This window comes from Apium graveolens, chromosome 6 (assembly GCF_009905375.1).
Source record: "Apium graveolens cultivar Ventura chromosome 6, ASM990537v1, whole genome shotgun sequence".
Taxonomy (NCBI): Eukaryota; Viridiplantae; Streptophyta; class Magnoliopsida; order Apiales; family Apiaceae; genus Apium; species Apium graveolens.
In genome coordinates, this window is record NC_133652.1 from 109928643 (window position 1) to 109950386 (window position 21744).

The 21744-nt window shown below is 35.0% G+C and overlaps 5 protein-coding genes across 5 annotated transcripts; 2 read left to right on the forward strand and 3 right to left on the reverse strand.

Annotated features, from left to right (window-relative positions):
- Positions 1–514: 514 nt before the first annotated feature.
- On the reverse strand, positions 515–4252 carry LOC141666652 (FAM10 family protein At4g22670). The gene is made up of 11 exons (XM_074472771.1): positions 4015–4252; positions 3862–3913; positions 3548–3703; positions 3369–3456; positions 2887–2967; positions 2731–2795; positions 2252–2392; positions 1917–2033; positions 1509–1820; positions 1256–1313; positions 515–825 (listed from the first exon to the last, which is right to left on the reverse strand). Exons 1-11 carry the CDS (start codon positions 4122–4124, stop codon positions 728–730), a joined length of 1278 nt encoding a protein of 425 aa, XP_074328872.1. The 5' UTR covers positions 4125–4252; the 3' UTR covers positions 515–727.
- Positions 4253–5297: 1045 nt separating this feature from the next.
- Positions 5298–9946, reverse strand: LOC141668299 (uncharacterized). Its single transcript, XM_074475116.1, has 5 exons — positions 9278–9946; positions 6694–7005; positions 6555–6590; positions 6105–6179; positions 5298–5706 (listed from the first exon to the last, which is right to left on the reverse strand). Exons 1-5 carry the CDS (start codon positions 9621–9623, stop codon positions 5621–5623), a joined length of 855 nt encoding a protein of 284 aa, XP_074331217.1. The 5' UTR covers positions 9624–9946; the 3' UTR covers positions 5298–5620.
- Positions 9947–10467: 521 nt separating this feature from the next.
- LOC141668040 (non-specific lipid transfer protein GPI-anchored 7-like) lies at positions 10468–11699 on the reverse strand. The gene is made up of 3 exons (XM_074474723.1): positions 11218–11699; positions 10891–10947; positions 10468–10778 (listed from the first exon to the last, which is right to left on the reverse strand). Exons 1-3 carry the CDS (start codon positions 11528–11530, stop codon positions 10690–10692), a joined length of 459 nt encoding a protein of 152 aa, XP_074330824.1. The 5' UTR covers positions 11531–11699; the 3' UTR covers positions 10468–10689.
- A 1589-nt stretch (positions 11700–13288) lies between these two features.
- LOC141668225 (uncharacterized) lies at positions 13289–16282 on the forward strand. Its single transcript, XM_074475002.1, has 8 exons — positions 13289–13515; positions 13644–13790; positions 13913–14010; positions 14506–14578; positions 14662–14722; positions 14806–14891; positions 14989–15078; positions 16014–16282. Exons 1-8 carry the CDS (start codon positions 13396–13398, stop codon positions 16074–16076), a joined length of 738 nt encoding a protein of 245 aa, XP_074331103.1. The 5' UTR covers positions 13289–13395; the 3' UTR covers positions 16077–16282.
- Positions 16283–16384: 102 nt separating this feature from the next.
- LOC141668226 (21 kDa protein) lies at positions 16385–18034 on the forward strand. Its single transcript, XM_074475003.1, has one exon. The coding sequence runs from the start codon at positions 17249–17251 to the stop codon at positions 17876–17878; it is 630 nt and encodes a 209-aa protein (XP_074331104.1). The 5' UTR covers positions 16385–17248; the 3' UTR covers positions 17879–18034.
- The last annotated feature ends 3710 nt before the right edge of the window (positions 18035–21744 follow it).

A 21744-nucleotide genomic window follows, 5' to 3' on the forward strand; every position in this document is an offset into this window, starting at 1 on the left:
TTGAAGTAGTTTAATTCACAGGGAACACAACATTCTCATTTATGAATCAATGAAATATTGAGTTACATTAAATAACAGTTATCCCCCGAATCCAAAACGGAACAAATAGAAAGAAAATGAGCTAGGAACAGGGAAATCTCACGTCTCTCCATCAAGGGAAATCTCAGTATCCAAACGAGAAAAAGCTCCAAGTAAAATACAGGCCAATCATCATCCTCACAGCATCCCCACACTTTCCTTCAATTTTGTGATTAAGGAGTGATTACCAAGGTTAAAAAATCTTGAATAGGGAAAGACCTAATACCTCGCAAGTTGAAATAAAAATACACATGCACAAATAAAAAAAATCTTGGAATAAGAAATATGTTATGTTTTCATATTCAGAAATAAATAGCAGAGCTATTTACTTTGACCGACTTCCACAGCAAAAGGTTCCCTCTGCTTGTTTTCCATGGAAAGCCCAGAGGAGATGTAATATTAATGCAAAAAATTCTCCACGAATAAACCTATGATATCCAAGTACAACATGACATTCTATTATACAGCAAAAGCTCTGTAACACTGAGTAACTTGTTCAATCAACTTTAGAAGTTACAAAAGATATCCACCTTGAATATAACCAAATTCATTACAAACTTGAATATAACCAAATTCATTACAACCCAATTTAACTTTCTAAAAACAAGGTTAAAAACGTTCAAGGTTAACAATGGTGGAATCCATAGTCTCATTTTGGGCCAGCAAATTTGCTCATCATTTTCGCAATTATGGGAGCCACCTTAGGGTTCGACTGATGCTTTGAAAGATTTGCTGGATCTTTCATCACTGCACGGTATGAAATATTTAGAGCAAGTTGCAACAACTGACCACATAATTTACATAAATACACATCAGAGCATCACAAAATAAGTTACATCATGTGCAACATAGACATCGAATGACAAATGCAATTAAATAAATACTTAATTTACATTGAAAGAAAAGATAAACCAGAAATGTTCCAAACCCAGCTGATTTAATTAACACTAAAACATTGACATTAATTTTTCACTAGAGGAACATAAAAATTAACATAAATATCGTACTGCAGGACTTTTTACCGCTCATATGTTTGACACTTTACACACCCAAAATATTAAAGATTAAGTGAAAGATTTTCGTATTACCATACAAATGTAACATATTACTCATATGCCTTTTTAACTTGATATTGTCTTGATGCAGGTCTAATAAACAAGAAAACAGTGTGGCATACCATCTTGAAGAGCAGCCATGATTTCTGGATCCTTAAATGCCGCCATCAACTCGGGATCCTGGTTGAATAATTAAATTCAGATACGTAAGAGGAAAGCAAAATAAAATGACCACAGAGCATTCTACAATAATACTGTATCTTTTCAGATAATTAAACAATTATGTTATATATATTTTTTAAAATAGTTATATGTCACAACATTTTAGAAGATATAACAGTGCGTGACTAGCAAAAAAAATTATTATCAACTTACATTTAATATTTTGCTGTAATCCATGTTACCAGGCATGCCACCAGCTCCAGGCATACCACCACCTGCAGGCATGCCACCTGGCATACCTCCAGCTCCAGGCATGCCACCAAAGCCTCCTGGCATGCCACCACCAGGAAAGCCTCCTGGCATGCCACCGGGAAAGCCTCCTGGCATGCCACCGGGAAAGCCTCCCGGCATGCCACCGGGAAAGCCTCCGGGCATGCCACCGGGAAAGGGCATTCCACCAGGCATTCCTCCAGGTCCTCTACTTGACGATGCCTTCTCTTGCTTCTTAGCCTTCTCATAGGCAGCCTGCCAAAGGATTACATTCAATTTGTTAGCCACTTGAGTGATAGAAGTATAAAACTATGAAAGTTGACATTTAAGTCAATGGTAACAATTGTTCACCTGAGCTTCAGCTTTACGACGCTGCCTTTCGCGTTCAGCTTTTCTGTCCTCCCTCTCCTTCCGCAACCTGTCATATTTCCTTCGGTGCTCCTCAATTTTGTGAGCATTGGGTTCCACCTAGACCAGAGTAGATGTACGACACACAAAGCTTAGTAGGGTTTATATTATAATATATACCCAGGAACATAATAACATGACCTACGAGTATCCAGAAAGTTACAAGTAACTATTAATTATTATTAACCTGTTGACACCGCATGTGGATAGCCAACCTTATAAAACAGAAACAAAATAATGTTATAAAATACATAAATTTATTAGTTTCCTGAGCCAACCTTCTTGAGTACAGAACTTATCTCCTCGTCATAGTCTATGTTTGAAGCTACATGAAGATCTTTGGCAGCCTCTTCCCACTGGCCAAGCATTGCCCGTGCCATTCCTCGGGATTTGTGGCCTTTCGCAGAATCAGGATTAATCTGCATCAGTTGACAATCCGCACAATCCTCAGATAATTAACACCTCTACTTGTACAAAATTTTTGAACATGAAAGGCCATTAATGAATATTTATTGCAAAACAGTTGAACAGATACAGGTGAAGAAACGAAGTACACACAAATGCATAAAGTACTAGAAGTATGCATAAAGTACCAAGTGCGATAAAGCGGTAGAAAACAGATCAAGAAAGATATTTTAAAAATATTAATAACATAACAATTGAAATTAATACTGCTATTTTACAGAATATCATTTTAATAATATTTTCATAATCTGAGAACTACTCTGGTAAACACGTGAATAAAACTATACACTACCTCTAGAGCAGCATTGGCATCTCGAATAGCAGCATTCGGCTTCTTCATCTTGATGTACACGGTGGCTGAAAGAAAAGAGAACACGGGGAAATGATAAACCGACACATCTGACATGACCATAAATGTCATAAAAGGAAACTTTAGCCAGACATATACCTCTAGTGGCGTACATTATAGCTGACGTAGGGTTGAGCAAGATAGCTTGCGTGAGGTGCTCAATTGCTTCCTCAAAGTTGCCTGATCAATACAACACTAAATCAGACACGTGGATCATAATACAATGGCATTACAACTTCACGATAAAATAACTAAGAATAAAGAGCATATACAAATCATCCGATCCAAGCATAAGATCTAAATTGCTGACTTGCATTTGGGACTTCAGTTAAAACAATTAAGTAACACCATCCTTTGCATCATTTCAAGCAGCTATATAACAAAGCTTTACATAATCAATTATCAAACAATACCACAACAATATCAATAACAGTCTACAACAATTTTAGATTATTTTCCGGTAACAAGCAACAACAAAAATTATACAGGTCAGCCATTATAACTTTTCCTTCACACAGAATCTAATATACCTTCATAAAATTCAGAAAACCAAACACACGAAAAAATTATGAAAGATATACCTTCAGATATCGCTCCCATAGCCTTTCCCTTGGCCTCTTGAGCCTCATCCATGTTCTCCTCACTAACCTCAACAGACGAATCTCCCATCTACCACAACATAGACCTCAATCTCAAAATCCAACACAAATTCAGAAAACCAAACACACGAAAAAACACAATGTAGATCAACAACATATACCTTCTGCTGAGGATCATTATCAGGCTCAACAGTCTCTCCTTCGAGCTCAACATCAGATTCAACAATCTCCTCCTCTTCTTCATAATCCTGCTGAGGCTCTCCAGTCTCCTTCACTTCATCCATTTCATCCTCATCACTATCATCCACCTCATACGCCTTCAAACACCAACAAATCACACATCAAACACAACACACTCAACAAAATAAACTTAATAAACACTTCAAATATCATTAACTCGCATCTATATCAACTAATCATCAATCTAACATCACATATACACATAAATACATGTAAAAACAGAGAAAATAATTACCGATTTGTGATCTCCAGATTTGTAAGCAGACTGAGGAAGCTTACAACCAACACTGACACGCAAATCGAGAACACAACAATCAATAATCTCCAAAATTTCAAAATCACAATTTTAAAACCCTAAAAAATAAAAATTGAAAAAATGAAAAAGTACCTTTCGAGATAATCTCTGAAGAAGGAGAGAGAAGGATCGCTGAGAATAGAGGGATTAGATTTGCATTGTTCGATAAACTGCTTCAATTCGCTGAGCTTTTTGGCGTCCATGGCTACTAGGGTTTTAGAATAATAGATAGATAGATAGATACAGAAGATGTAAAGTGAGAAACAAGAGTGGTTTTAATTCCAAAACAAAAAGAAAAATAAAACAGGGGGCTCGAGTTGAGTAGGCTGACTGGATGCTTCCGGTAGCTTCCAAAATCAATTCATTACTGGCTTGTTTGGATAAGAATTTAAATGTTTATCCGGTGCCCGATCGGGAAATCTTAAAATAAGTAAATTATGATTTAAAATTAATAAGTGATTTAAAAATGATAAATATATAAATATTTATTGGTTTTATTTTTTTTAGTAAAAAATTCTATAACATTAATTTTGATAAATAAAAACATTTATGCGCATATTTGCCTTACGATTCAAGTTCTTGACTTGGAAATTTAAATATTTTTAATGAAAAGATATTAATAATTTTAAAATACATAATACAATAGCTAAAAAAATACCCGAAAACTTACTTTGTGGGTGCTCGCATTATTGAGCATAGTAAGTTAACATAAAGAGCATTGGTCTCCTGTTTGGCAAATTTTATAAGCCAATTTATGGGCTTATAAGCCCGTAATAAGTTATTAAAGAGTGTTTGTCGACCAAATTTATAAAGTGAACTTATAAACTTATAAGTTGAATGTTGAATGTTAGTAACACGTACTTTTTTTTAACTTATTTTTTATTTTTCATTTTTTTTATCAATATTAGTTTTAAAATATATTTTTAAAATGTTAATCAAACTTAGATTATATAAATTAAGATAATTATATTTAAAAATTATTTATTTTAATTCATTTAAATAAAAAAAATTGACTTATAAGTTAAATTATACAAACACGGTCACTTATTCGATTTAAGTCATAAGTTACTTATTTTAAAATTTTCTAAACGGACACTGAATATGGCCTTGAATCTGTCATGGAGCCAGGGATGGATAATTATTATTTTCCTACAAAATTTAAGAATGCCAAGTATTGGCTTAAGCAGTCTATCGTACTGCATGCCAAATATATGAAATGTACACGGATCTGTATCGTTAGTTTATGACATGAAAAACACCATAGAAGGCTTGTTTAGTTGTATTTTTTACCTGAAAAACTACAGTTATCAGTTTATGTCCATTGCACAAGACAGGAGGTCCATTTAAATGAGTTGTATGTCTCGGATTCATCACACTGATAGAATTCACAGAGTTTTTTGGACTATTACAATGCTTTTAATGTCATTTTTTTTTGCTCGAGTACACTATGCGGAGTCCTGTGAAGTGTGGTAGCACTAACCGAACTAAATCTTCACATCCAGAAATTTATTTGCAGATAAGGTTTTCCCGGACAGGTACATGTGTAACATAGATTACACTAAGAACACGTGACACTAAATTGTAGGCTTACACCTATAATGATACAGCAATAGACAACATTACACAGATGTCCATATCTTGCAGTACTCAAATGGCTCTGCATTAATAATCTCAAAGATGTGTACATGGAAAGTCACCCTTAATAGAGAATGGCAGCAGCCAAAATGAACAAGCCCCTAATTGTAGCAGTAGCAACCCGGCCACTGTCGCTTGATGGTTGTGGTGCTGCATAGCAAACCAAAATTGAAACAAATTCGTAATCAAGATCGATCTGTAAAGACAATTTAACTGCCGAATTATAATGCTACTTGAACGGCTGGACAATTTGATGCTTCCTGTTCTGACTTTTAACGAGTAAAGAGATACATGACCAGCTCTACTGTTAGGGGGCTTAATAAAATAGTTCATGCATGAAACTTATGTACTGATCATCATGTATTTGTAATGAGATCTGGCACAAATTAAACTGTCTAGGCAGGCTGCAGGCACAATACTGTATACATAACATCCAAAATAAGAGTGAAAGTGACACAGGAAATTTCCCAAATTCTGTTGATGCTTAAACATAAACGATTACCTGATAGTAGTACATTAGTAGTAGTAGTTTAAACATAAACAATTACCTGATAGTGTTGTCCGAGAATTCCCAGTTGTCGGTTCTGAATTCGGAGCTGTCAGATAACTCGGAGTTGTTGATCCTGGAAAGGAAAAAAGATTAAATACACTCGGCTGCATTACAATTCAAGTACTCCTTCTACTTCTTCATGTTGGTAGTTTTGAACCTCTGCCCTTTTTAATTTTTAGTATAAAAGATGTAACAAATGACTAATAGAAAAACATAATCCTATATTCCTATTTACAAGGAACTTTGCACAAAAACAACAATGGAATTTTAATAAGCAGTATATGTCATATATATGCTGGTATAATGGGAGGGTCTAGTGGTACTTAATTCTCAGTGTCTAAACCAGCTTATAGAAGCAAATGAACTGTGTAATCTATATCAAATGCTGCTAATCCAGATAACAAGATACATAATTAAATCTGACATTTTTTAAAAATACATTGGTTACCTGGTTGTGGAATTGGAGAATTCGGAGCAGGTGATCCTGGGAAGAAAAAAAAATTATATTTGTTTTATTTTATATTGGTAATACCACTTTTTTGTGTCCAAATATGAAACAAATTCCGAATAATTCACAAATCGCAGACCTGTGCATTCACTGATACTGAAGTTGATGCTACACCGAGCAGGAAGCTCAATAGCCTGTGTAACATTGATTCCAAAAGATTTGAGCAAAACGGGGTCATTATAGATGTTACACAGACACGGAAGCTGATCAGTTACAGCTTCTTTTAGGGGTACACAACAAGTAGCTGGAGGTGTTGTCGTCGTATTGAGATAATCTGCGCAACCCACCAGGTTCACAACGCACTCTGGAATGTATTGTCCTTCCACCGCCAAATTTACCATCATGGTTACCACCATTACCGCCACAATCAAGCTCTTCATCCTGGCTAAACCTGCACTCCAATTTTTAATAAATTTGGCGACTACTTTTGTGCCCGGGGTAATAATTTTTGGAGTTGGGTTTTGAAAGTGTGGTAGAGTTCATTTTATACATGCAGTATGTTTGTCATGTATGCCTGTGTTTATGCGACCGTAAGCATAAAGCAGGTCCTATATAATTGTCAATATTATGTATAAGATATTGATGAATGATGGTGGCTCTGAATTATATATGTTTTCTGGTCTGGACAGTCATCTGAACAATTTCTGGCATTCATGTAATTGTACAAACTCAGTTAAATATTCAGGTGAGATAACAATTTTAATTTGTTTGTTTTTGTCGACATGTGTTACTTATCAGGCTCATATATTTATGCAAGGAATTGACAAGAACCAATCAGGCCGTCAAGATTATTTACATGATTTACACAAGTATATCAACCAGAAAAAAATATATATTAAAAACTGGATCATATAGTACACTCCGTCGACAATTACAGACAAACTAACAGCTGCAGCTGGTTGTATGATCTTTTATATATTGTTATTAACTCCCGAGTTTGAGATTAAGACAAGGCTTTTTTTAACTAGCTTACATTGTTATTTATTACAATAGATAACACAGTGTACAACTGTGATCTGGAAGTTATAAACGACTAAAGTTTGGGTTTCTTATGTATGTAAAAGGTTTAAGACATTTAAGAAAAAAATTGAAGCTTGGCACATAAACGAAAGGAACAGATGACGAAGGCATTGTCAAAGTTTACTACTGGAGTTTGGTACAAAAGAGTAGAATAAAAGGTTTAAGACGTTGATGGATCAAAGATTACTTATACAGCATATTGAGTACATCAATAACATTACTTTGCTGTTAAACATCAAGGTTTTAGTTTGTTGTTAGCTTTCACCATCACAGACTGATGTAGGTTAATCTGAGGGTTGAGCTAGGAAATGTAAACGAAGACAGAAACTGTCGGTGTTTATTGTGTAGCTCACAAGCTACAGCTTTTGTGTCTTTTATTGTGTAGCTCGCAAGCTACAGGTTTTAGTTTATTTTGGTGTGTTTGTAGGTTCAACAATTTGTATCCTTTGGTTAACGGTGGATATCCCAGAAACAGATAAGGTACCCCCTGTGCTGGAATTTATCTTGTGAAGAACTTGGGTTGAGAGCAAACGCCAAACAGCCAAAGATTCGAAAATGTTCATATGTTGGCAATTCTTTAAAGAGTATCTCATAGGGTGTTTTGAACTGAAGAACAGTTGTAGGAATTCTGTTTAGAATGTGTACTGCTGTTAAAACGCAGTCACCCCATAAATGTAAAGGAAGATTAGACTGAAACCTTAAGCTTCGAGCAAGTTCAAGAATATTTCGATGTTTTCTTTCAGCTCTGGCATTTTGTTGAGGACGGTACACACATGTAGTTTGGTGCAGGATCCCATGATTGGAGAAGAATAAGTTACAAGCAGTGCTACTGAACTCCAATGCATTATCAGATCGTATCACTTTAATCCTCCTTTCAAACTGATTCTTGACATAATTAAGAAACGACTCAAGTGTTGCCAAAGAGTCTGATTTCTGCTTCAATAGATAAACCCAACAATATCTAGTATGGTCATCAACTAAGGTAAGGAAAAATCTGTATTTTGACTGGTATGAGACCTTATATGGCCCCCAAATATCCATGTGCACTAGATCGAATTTTTTAGGGGCTATAGATTCACTTGATTGAAATGGAAGCTTTGTCATTTTGGCCATTGGACAGGTGAGACACGTGTGAGCAGTATTTTTCAATAATGGTTTAAGATATGGAATTTTGAAGAGTTTAGGTAGAGGCGTGTGACCAAGCCTATGATGCCACAATGACTCTGGGTCTGAAAGCATTACTGAGTTTGAAGATGCAACAGAATTGGAGTTTAAAACATAAAGTCCATTACTCACATTGGCAATACCTATGACTTGTTTGGAGGTTTTATCTGTGATAATGCACTGTGTAGGTGAAAAATTAACTTCGCAATTATTGTCTTGAACAAGTTTTTGAACTGAAAGTAAGTTGTGTTTGAAGGTTGGGACGCAGAGGACATTCTTTAATGTAATACCAGGCATAACAACAACACTTCCAGTATGAGAAATAACCACAGAATCTTCGGTAGGTAAATTTATGCTATGTGATTGTGCAAAAGATGAGGTATTTGAAAGTAAGCTCAAACAGGGGGTCATGTGATTAGACGCCCCTGAATCTATAATCCAATCAAGAGAATTATTAGAGAGGTGTCCAGAAATCATACCAGAGAAGTGCACATCCAGCTCTTCATCAGAATCTGAGTTTTTTACAGGTCCTTGTTGCATCAGTTGAGCAAGTTGCTCCAATTGTTGTTGTGAAAAGAGTAATCCACTTGTTCCAGAATCAGGCAATTGAACTCGAGCTGTTGCTGCCAGTTTTGGTGCGTTGAATTTTGACCATCTAGGTGTAGAGTTTTGTTGTGGTAGTCTGGGCTTGTTTGGTTCAGAAGGATTGTATCTAGAGTGCCATTTCGGAAAACCAACTACTGTCCAACATCTTTCTACAGTGTGGCATTTCCCTTTGCAGACTGTGCATGGTCTAGAATTATTTGTCTTGCTATACATAGCCATGACATCTGTTGATTTCCATCGATCTACGCCATGCTCTGTAATCAGAAGATCCTTGCAGCTTATCCACTTGAATTGAGTTAGCGTTGTCTGAAGGATGAACAAACAACGGATCTAACATATCTTGGTATGTAATACGTCCTGTAGACATGACTGACTTAAATGAATATTAGAGGTTAAGATGTTTAATGAATATTTTGCAAGAAGAAATGAGAACTTTGAGAGATCCCCCTTCTTTTTTCTTATTTTTCTTTTTTTTGAAGAAAGAGTTACTGAGATTTGAGAAGGTATATGAAGCAGATAGATAAAACACTGAGATTTGAGAAGGTATATGAAGCAGATAGATAAAACACTGGGGGGTGGCTAGGAATCGAACCTTAATTCTCCCGCCAGCCTAAGCTCTAATACCATGTTGAGTAACCAGCTCATCTAAAACCTTAAGGTGTTAGAGGAATGCCCCAATATGATCATATATTTAACACTTACCCCTTACCATACCGGTATGTATATAACAACTTGTAATCCATGCTAATTGTGAAGTAGTTGAATTCACTAGGATGTGTCCCGTTAGTTTATAAATTATGATATGAAAAACACTATCAAAGGCTTGGAAACTCGTGTCTTTGCCTCGACAACTACAAGAGTTATCAGTTTATGTCTATTGCACAAGACAAGAGTCCAATTTTATTGACTTGTATATGTGATAAGATTCATCACTCTCATCAAATTAGTACAATCGTTTATGTCACTAAATGGGCCAATTATCTATGTCAATATGTCATTTTTTGCACAATTACAGTTTACTATGCACATTCCTGTAAACCTGTACCATTGACAGAAACTTAGTTTTCCATCAAAAAATTTATTGCAGGGATAGTTTTACAGAGAGATACATGTGTAACATGAATTACACTCCCAACACATAATACTAAATATTATCTCACACCTATTAATGATACAACCATAGCCAACATTTGGAACATAGAACTATAGAAGTTATGGCTATTTAGTTCCGCTCCCATTACTCAGACGCTTCTACATAAATCTCAGAATGTCTATATGGAGTACGTCATGCCCTATAGAGCATGGCTGCAGCCAATATGAACAAGCTGCTAAATGTTGCCGTGGCACTCCGGCCAGCGTCACTTGGTGGTGTTGCTGCATAGAAAAATTAAATAAAGACCAAGTAAACTGATTTAGCAAAATAAATAAATTACCAAGCCAATGCATACATACATACATTAGTAATAATTTAAACATATTTCATTACCTGATGGGGTTGTAGGAGTTCCTGGAAAGGGCATTGGAGAAATCGGAGCCGGTGATCCTGGAAAGGAGAAAATAATTATATATTTAACTGTATTTTGATGATACCTCAATTTTCTCTGTTACAAGAAGTTAAGAGTCTACCTACGTGCATAATAAATTTTCTGTAATTAACCCATTACCAAAAAAAAACTCAATGATAACATATTAACGTCACAAAGTCTCGATCGAAAAAGAGAAATAAACAAATCCTCAGAAGAATTGTACACACAGTTATGAAGTATGAAGTCCGAAAATGAAATAAGATCCAAATAATTCACAAATCACAGACCTGTGCACTCAGTGATGCTGAAGTTGATGCCACACCTAGCAGGAAGCTCAATAACCTGAGTAATATTGAATCCAAGAGATATAATCAAGGAAGGGTCATTATAGAGGCTACACAGACAGGGAAGCTGATCAGTTATAGCTTCTTTTAGTGGCAAACAACAAGTATCTGGAGGTGTTGTGGTCGTGTTGAGATAATCTACACAGCCCGCTAGGCTCACAGCGCACAGCGGAAGGTCCGGAAAGTCGTCGTTTCCTTTCACTGCCAAATTCCCCATCATGGCTACCATCACTACCATCACAATCAAGCTCTTCATGATGGCTAAACCCCAACCCCAACTATTAATATTTTTCAACAAATATCTGGATTATGCAGGGAGTAAATATTGTTGGAGTTGGGTTTTCGCAGTTGTGGTGGAGTTCGTTATGTATATATAGCCGTGTATGTTTGTCAGGTATTGCATTATGTGACCGTATGCATAACGCAGGTCCTCTGTAATTGTCAATATTATTAGTTTACATGTGATCGGCTCTCTTTAGGTCCCCTTAGAAGTTAAAACTAATGGGAGATTTGAGTTGTATGATCGGATACTAATTCAATCACCTTTGTAAGAAACATATGTGATATTTTTATCTTAAACAACGTGAGATAAGTACGTAATCTTTCACAAGTGATGTGCCATTTACTCGCGATACATGTGAAAATCAAGAACACTTATGATACATGAAAGGCTTAAACTTTCATTTTGTAGGAACTCAACTAATCAGGCAAGATAACAATTTTTAATTATTTTTTTTAGGTTGATACCTGTTAATTAGTTACCAGGTCCAGATAACTTTCATGAAGAATTGACAAAAACCAACCAGACCGTCCAGATTATGTAAATGATTCACACTGAATCGTATAGTTTACTCCGTCTACTACTAAAGACGAACTAGCAGCTGGTTGTATGATCTTGTAAATGTCGTTGTACAATTATAACGGACTTGAGCTTAAGATTAAACGAGGCCTTTCAAATAGTTTACATTGTTCTGAGCTTATTATGAAAAATAACAGAGATACAACGGCGTAGATATTGGAACTTACATGAACCACTTTAGTTTCCCTTAAGATAAGTTTGCCATATTTACATATTTAGACGTTTGAAGTTTGGCAAAAGACTAAAAAGTTCCGACCAAAGACATTATCAAAGTTTGCAGCTGGAGTTTAATTCAAAAGAGTACGATAAAAAGTTTTAGACGTTTATAGATCAATGACTGCCTAATCGTACTTGTACAGATAATAGAATACTTAGATTATAAGCTTGTACTGTTATGCACCATGGTTTATATATTTGTTAGCTTTCACCATCACAGCTAGGTTAATTTGAGGGGTTGAGCTAGGGAGAGCTAAAGAAGACAAAAACTCAGCTATCAAGTTGTAGATGATGCTAAGACACACGATAACATTTTGTATAAAAGGGAGACGATCTTTACTTTAGGCCAAGGATCAAAACTATTTACGATGTTTTCTAAGCCGCAACTGTGTAAGGGGAAGGTGGAGGTACACGTAGCAAGCTGGTGAAACAGAAACATGATTTAACATGAAAATATGCATAGCAAAAGTGCTAGCATGAGCTAATGAAGTGTATCTTTTATGTTGAGAGTTGATTGCAGCATGGATGATTCATCTCACAGATACTGTTCGAACTAAATGTATAACATTTTGGCCTTTAGAGTTGATTGCAGCATCAATCCGGAGTCGACTCACATTTGTTATGAATGTTGTTCTCTTGCAGTTGCAGGCGCAGCTTGATACACAGAGCATGCCTAGTTACAACTTAAACCTTAAACCCCTAGCAAATGGAACACTTGTACGCACTTGACATGAAATTAAGCAACTTTGAAATTATTAGATACAAATGGAAGGCCTTAACAAAATTCTAAAGGAAAAATTCTATTCAACTGCAAATCTGTCATCTGTGTTATATAATAAAAGAAGGTTTTTTTATTAAAAAAATAAAAATTAAAAATAAAGACATTGTCGACTAAAATAAAACAACAACTTTATAGATATTTTTGTAAAACAGAAGTTATGAAATTTCGTCACGCTTGAATCTTCAAGTGCTTTACGCATTATTTTCAAGACAGATAAGAATACTTATCAAAACAAACAGACAGTGGTTTAACGGACCTCAATTAAATGGCCATCACTCTCAGTCTCACTCTCAGCTTCTCCGGCACCGGCGTAACCCCCTGCCGCAAAACTTCATCTTTTCCTAAACCCACCAACTTCTCTACTAAAATTCGCTGTATAGGATGGGTACTCCTCTCTCTCTCTCTCTCTCTCTCCCTCCCCTCCCTCCTCTCTCTCTCTCTCCTATTTCAAATTCATATGTATAGTAAATATTTCACACTTAAATGAGTTTGTTGTGTTTTTGTTGAAGAAAGGACCCAGAAGGAGTGCTGGGCGCACCAAGTACAGGTCACATTGCGAGACGCGAGTTTCAACAACGTTTAGAGAAAGATGCTGGTGCTAGAGAAGACTTTAAGCGCCAAGTTCTTGAGGAAAAAGAACGTCTTCGTAATCTCAGAGCTGTAATTTTCTTCATTTTTCTAAAGTTTTGTTTTTAAATGTTTTTATTCGATTGTCTAAGTGAATATATGGTTGTTGAAGTTGTGGTTGATGTATTTGTTTTTGTTTGATTTGATTGTGTTAGACTCGTGTAATTCCGGATACTCCTGCTGGTTTGATTGAGTATTTTCTTGATACTGAAGCTCAGGAACTTGAATTCGAGATTGCTCGTTTGAGACCTCGGTAATTTGTTCCTTTTCTTAGTTATTTGAAGTTTTCAACTTTTCATATTGGGGATTTGGGTCATTTATATAAGAAAATGTGTGCACATGTTATGTGGTTTATCAGTTTGAGTTTGATGACTAGCTTTTGTAACTAATATTAGCTTGTTAGATTTGATTATTTGTGAGTTTCTTGTTCAACATCTTTACATTAATGGGGTGAGATTTTGATTGTTTTTATTTCGATATTTCTATTTTTGCTTTAAGTTCAGTATTGTACAATTATGTTCAAATGATAAGATGAGTGGCTAAATTCTTTCTTATGATCGTTGGGGAATTTTACTGAACAGAAAAATTATTTGTAAAGGAGTAATGAGAAATATATAGAGAGTAATGAGAAATATATGTTATAATTTCTCTCCAGATATGTGCTTATATTTATGTAATGCTTTATTCTCAAAACTCTTGACCCTCAAAAGGACCTATTTTCTGAATGACTTTATTTACGATGTTGCAGGTTGGATGAAGATTTTTTCTCACGCGTAAAATTTGAAATTGGACAGCTGCGTTTTGGCGTGGCGAAAACAGAGGTCTGTATATTGATATATACTAATTAATATCATATTTGGATGCAGATATTGAACAAATGCATTTTTGATGATAACTTGTGTAGGACATGGAAGATAGAATGATTGAATTGGAAGCACTACAAAAGGCACTTCTGGAAGGAATAGGTTTGCTAAGTTGTACAGTTGAGCACAAATTTCAATTTGAATTTATTAGAAAAAGTCCATAACGTTCCCTTGTGTTTCTGCAGAAGCCTATGATAAGTTGCAAGCTAACATTGTGAAGGCAAGAGAAAGATTAACTAAGATATTGACATCGAAGGATATCAAAGCGACTGTTAGTGCATATACTTGTGCTTCTGTTTATATTACTTCCAACTGTAATAACACTCTAGAAACTTGTAATGCTAATTAAGCTGTATCTTGTTATGCAGTTACTTGAAATGCTTGAACGCAACGAGCTCAACAAATCCCTGTTGACACTTCTTGATGAAAACATAGCAAGTGCGCATAGAAGTAACCAGGTAGGGAATATGAGTATTTTTTTTATTAAAACTATTCGAATTTGAAAAACTCTAGAAATAAATCATTGGGCTGCTCAAGTTATAGTTGATGTCATAATAAATGCCTTTGGAAGGACACATTAGAATCTGTAGATACGGTGCTAGGGGTTATTCTTGGGGAAATCTGTTATATGGGCTCCTTCCGTCGATCGCTTAATATTGATCCTCATTGGTATCACTGCACTACTTCATAAATCTGGCATGCTTTAGAAACCAGTTAGGCTGTAGATAATTGATATTGGAGATATTAGTAACACAGTAAACTGAGACGAATAAGCTTAATTTAACATGCCTTCCCCTTGAATATCAAGGGAATCATTTTGTTTACCTTATCATATATTCACTAATATTTTACATGTTTGCTACCTTGTGGTGGACTTATAAATGGTTGGAACTATCACTGTAGGATAGAAATAAAAGCCGACTTCGTAATGGTAAATTATTTTTCATTATGACATGAAATATATGAGTAACTGATGAAGGGCGTGAAAGAAAAATTGAATTCAAGTGCTCCTTTGACCTTTTTTATCTCGCACAGCTTGGTCCATCTCATAATTTCAAACAAGGGGCAGGGTTATATAAGAGCCTGATTTTTATACTTCAATAAGAAAATAGTACGGATGGACCCTTTGAACATAGTGCGAAGAATATAATATATATATCTCAGGAAAACTTCTTCACTTTGTCTCCCATTTTATCACATAACGAGTTGGCTGCGAAATTCTTTGCACTGATTTAGAGATGGCTAGTAAAATTAGGAAAAATAACTAGTGCAAGCTTTTATTTTAGCTAGAAGTTCTACTGAATATGTGCAATAACTCATAGTTTAGAAATAGGTCAGAAAATTTTTAGCTACATACTAAACCCTGTACTTTTCGATGTGCATTTCATTACAGAAAGAAGCAGCTGATTTCATGGAAAAACTTCGTGGCGCAATGTTGAAGTACATCACAGTTTAGTTTCTGTAAATTTCTAAATTGACGGTATTATGACATCGGCTATAGGAAGTGAGTATTTTTGGAAAATGTTTTCTTTTTAGTTTCCATCTTCACAATTGTATTTTGTATAACCAGGTTTTAACTAAATTTTTACTGTTACAATGTAAGTCAATACAAACTGAGATGTAATTGCGTCTTTGGTTAATAAAAGAGTTTTTTTAAGGAAATCTGGAATCCTTCCCCCCGTTAGCATTATATCAATCAGTATCCCAGAATTTATATTTTCATCTGTCAGCCTTTTGCAACATATGAGCTATGTTGCTCAGTTAATGGGCAATCAAAGATCATACCAGATGCTATCTGAAATTTGTATAGTTTGAAGGGAGCATATATTTTACAGTGTACTGTGGTCATCATGAAAGTCTAGACTCCTAACTCCAGACGTTCAAGGATTCATCATATAAGCTAAGGCCCTTACCTGCACACTGTTTTCACACAGGTCTATATCTGTATTTTAAGTTTCAGCTTCATCAGATCTGTATTATTGAAGGGCCTTTCTTTGTGTCTTCTTAAAAAAAGTATGATATGTATTGTTAAAGAGTCTGGAATACGAGGCGGAGACCTTTGCATTTAAATAAAAACCATATATTTTATATATAGTTTCAATACCGTTCATTAGCATTGGCAAATGATCCACTTTGTCCAATCGTATCATCTGCTTCATCTATATTTCTGAGTACTCATGGTTATTTATAGCTTGTGCTTTTGTATATTGTTTAGTGGAAAGAATCGAGATCATATGATGATATTCTCTTGGTTAAAAGACATTGTTTATGTGTTGACTTCTGAAATTCCGGGCTTTGCAAGTAGCATCAATACTTATCTTCTGAGACAGTTTTAATTATTTAGGTTTGTTTCTGCTGCGGTTTACAGCCTTGAGTAAAGAAATAGAATACGTGGGCATATGAATGTTGGGAATGGAACCAGCACAGAGGTTTACTGGGTGACTCATACTCAAAATGCTAGAAAAGAGTAATGTATATAACCATATCTGATTTTCTCAAGAAACGATCAATTTAAATTATTGTTATAAAATTGTTAATTTTTCCGCATCCTTCGAGAGAATTGAAACTATTAAAGCTTCACACTTCTATTGCCATCTCCATCATCTTTCTTCTCTCTGTTCCAAGGAAATGGCAAGTCTTGGCCTTTACTTGTTACTAATCTTCTCTTTTCAGTATATAACTTATATCAGAGGGTCTTTTGTTGTCACCACTTCAACCCCAAGAGCCACAAATTTCATTAAAACCTCGTGCAAGGCTACTTCATATCCTGTATTATGTTTTCAGTTGCTTTCAGTCTATGCCGGTAAAATCCAGCAAAACGAGCATGAACTTGCTCGAGCTGCCTTGTCCGTGAGCCTAGCCAAAGCTGAATCGACCACAGTGTTTGTCTCTCGAATGCCTAAAGTGCGAGGAATCAAGCCAAGAGAGTTTAAAGCAGTAAAAGATTGTATAGACAATATGCAGAATACCGTTAATCAGCTTCACCGTTCGATGAAGGAGTTGGATCTCATGGATAAAGTCAGAGTTCAGGACTTTGTGTGGCACATGAGCAATGTGCAGACATGGATTAGTGCTGCTCTCACATTTGAAAACACCTGTATTGAAGGCTTTTCTGGGCCTCTCTGGGATGGAAGAATCAAAGCCTCTGTAAAGGGAAGGGTCGTCAGTGTTGCTCAAGTCACTAGTAATGCACTTGCACTGGTAAATCAGTTCATGGTGCGACGCCAAGCTACTGCTGCTCCCAGCAATATTCCCTAGAATTTGGTTTGAGAGCTGTGTTTATTTCAACTCGGCCAAATAGTTCCAACATGAATAAGTAATTTAAATGCCGAACTTGTAAATAAAGCCCAAAGTAAGATGTATAATGTGCCCACAATATCATGTAAATACTTCTGTCACTGTATGTAAATAACAGTTCTTGAGGTTTACTTTAACTTTTGCAGTTACTAAATTGTTCTATTATACGCTTTTAGAATCTGGTCTCCGGAAGTTGTTTCTTAGCTGATTTCATGGGGTGTATTGTGCTCTTAATAAGTGTACGTAAATTTGAATAGCAAAGTTTTACTGGATAACTAAATTAAGCAATTATATACTTGTGGTAACACTTTATCTATCCTTGTCTCAATTTATGGGTTCAATTGAGTTTGATTATGACTTGTCCAGTTATTTCTAAGAATATATACTCATTTGTGAGGTGTATGAGCCTAATTATTTAAAAAAAAAAAACTGAAAACGGTTTGAATAGCAAGCATTAAGGTGGGCAATCCAAATTATTAGATTTATTACCAAAAACAAAAGAATCCATATATTATCTCTATTTTGAAGTATAATTTCTCAAAAACCTCCTGTAGCTGTATGCATCAAAAAATAAAAAATAAAATTAATATCCCTATTATCATTCTTTGTTCATGTGTGTTCAAGTTGATTGTTATGATAAAGATGTATCCTTTATATACTGGATGGGCTTTGATCCACGTCTGAAACTAAAGAAAGATACTAGGCCTTGTGGGCTCAGAACACATCTTACCCACCACCATTTTCTCTAGATAAGTGGGCCCAACCATTCGGCTCGTACTTTTGGAGGTTACGGAACAAGTGACGTGGGAGTTTAGAAACCAATAGCACTAGTTTACAAACAGGAACTTAGGTGTGTGAATGGACACGACCCGACAACCTTACACGAATTTAATATGAATTTTATGAGTTAAGGTTGTTTTTATACGTGACACGGATTTTACGGGTTAGGTTTGTTCTTATATAGATTGGGTCGAAAACGGGTCGGATTCAAAATTGACCAAATAAAAAAGGCGGGTTATGGGTCAACCTAGTTAACCCGAACCCGACCTGCTAAACTTGTAAAATTATATTTTTAAAAATATTTATTAATATATATAATATAATTCTAATATAATTGATCATTTAAACATAAATTTATAAAGGTTCAATCATTTATTATTATTATTTTTTATATTTTTTAATAAAATGTATATATGAATTTTAATTAATTAATATGACATGAATAATTTTGTAATACAAAAATAGTATTTTTAAACGTAAAAATGTATTTTATTCATTATGCTACACAAATAAAAAAAATCAAGTGTACTGATTTGATAAATATATATTAAATTAAATTTACTAATTAATTTGAATAATTATATCGTTAGTAGATAAAATAATTCGTCGAGTAGATGAATTATTCGGGTCAGGTTGGGTGACCCGTTTAATAAACAAGTTGGGTTAGTGCCAAGGTTTTGCGGGTTAAACCTTGACAGTGACAGAGTTTGTAGCAAAATCTGATTAATACAATCAAGCTGATACAAATCTAAGAAAATTCACTTGATTGTATTAATCAAATTTGTTTTGCTACAAATCTGTGTTCTTAGAAATAAGAACTCGGGTACAAATCTTGAGAGAGAATACGAGATATTTTCCAGATCTATTTTCTTATATCTTAATTAAGGACTTATGCATGCTTTATAAATCAACATCACAAATTTATAAAACTTGCACTAAAATGTACGAACACACTTTCTAAAGTTATCTTGTCTATTTCCATTTCTGGTGTTAGGAAATTTGTGCAGAATCTTGTAGGTCTGTTACCATCCTTTGTCCAGTGAATCTTGGTCTGTGATCTTGTATTCTTCAAGCTGCTTTTGTAGACTTTTCAATTCAGTGAATGAATTATTTGTTGACTGATAATCTTTAATCTTGCACTTGTCTGTATTCTGAATTATGAGATAGGTTGTCGAGGTTTCCTTTTGTTCTGTAGAGAAGTGATATATCGATAAGTAAAATGACTTATTGATATCTCGAGTTCTCGACATATATAAATTACTAGTCGAGGTCTCCAGTTCTCTATATGTAGAATGACATGTCGACATCTCTAGTTCTCTACATGGGCTTTTGACTTGTCGACATCTTGAGTTCTCTACATGAAGATTTTTGACTTGTCGATATCTCTAGATCTCTACATGAATAAATGACTTGTCGATATCTCCAGTTCTCTACATATATATTTTGACTTGTCGATATATGAGATCTCTACATGCTGGTTGACTTGTCGATATCTCTTGGGACTTCTCTACATGTCATTTTGGACTTCTCGGTAGAATTCTCGATATTCCTTGATTTGTGACTTGTCAATATTTGACTTGGAGCATTTTTCTTAGAACAGTATTATTCAAATTCAAGCTGCTACACTTCTCTCCGAGGCATGATCGGGAATTGATCTTCTTCCAGAGTTTATTCCTTAGCTTGAAGGTTGTTCATAGAAAAATCATCCAACATAATCTATTTAACATTTTTACAGACTCAAGGAATACAATTGCATAATACAAATATAGATTATCATACAACTTATCCTTAGAGTTGTCAATATGACTAAGTCTTGTTATATATAGGCATGTCTTGCACAACAATCTCCCCCGATTGTGAGAAGATCAATTATCACAAATTCATTCCTGATAACTAGACTAACCCCAAGCTAAAATCAAATACAATGAGACTGACAAATTTACAAAGTACATTTGTATATAACTTGCAGTTACATCAACACAGAGTTACAAATCTTAACTAAATTTCCCATAACCAGGTTCTTTTCTAATAAGGTCCTTGAGTTTGATTAATACTTCAAGTTCTTCAATAATCTCAGTCCATCTTAGAGCTTCCGCCAGTTTGATCCCTACTTAACCCCCTTACCTTCAGCTCATTTGACCTCTGCTCAAATATTTCAATATCTTTAGCATATTTCTTTTCTCTTTCCTCCCTTTCAGCCTTTTCCCTTGCATTCCTGATATCTCTATCTCTCAACCTTTCATCCAACACAGCCTTCCACATTCTTGTGTATGAGTCCCTTGCATTCATCAAACCTATCACTCTCTCCAATTCTGCAGTTAAAAATGTTTCAATGACTTCTCTATTCAGCAAAATAGAGGTGCCATCTTTGGAATAGATCCTGACTTCTCCAAGTGTGACAACACAGACTTTGACTATCTCTTCAGCTAACTATTTATGATAATCATCTTCTGATATGCTTTCAGAATTTGGCAGAAAGTCATCTTGATTGAAACAATTCCAAAGTGCACCAGCTTCAGCTTGAATTTTTCTTGGCTTTCTTCCTGCAATTTTGAAGTGAGTTCTAGTTGGAGGTTCGAATGAAGGTGGTTTTGATATTTTCTTTAGAGAGACTTAGTTAGCTGTGAAGAGAATTAACAGTTGGCTTGTATAGGTACTTAGACTTTGGGGATTGGATAGATTGAGTCTTTGTTTGGTTTGGTATATTTTTTTGGATTTGTAGAGTTTGTGAAATTTGAATTTCTTGAACTTTTTGTTTCTTATCTCCTCCTTCTCCATCCTTTTTCTTTATCTTCCCATCATCCTTTCCTTTCTTATCTTCATTCCCCTTCTTCTTGTCATCCACTTTGCTACCACTAGTTTTACTAGAATGAATTAAATTTGAGCCAGAAGATTTATGTTCATTTTTCATCTGCTCATCATCATCCAAATCATCTTTTGTGTTGATTTGTGTTCTAGGTAGCATAGTGTCTGCATTCTTCAAGTATTTGCCAAGAATTTTGATCATTTCCACAACCTCAAAAGTCTTGATTTTCTTTGACTTCATT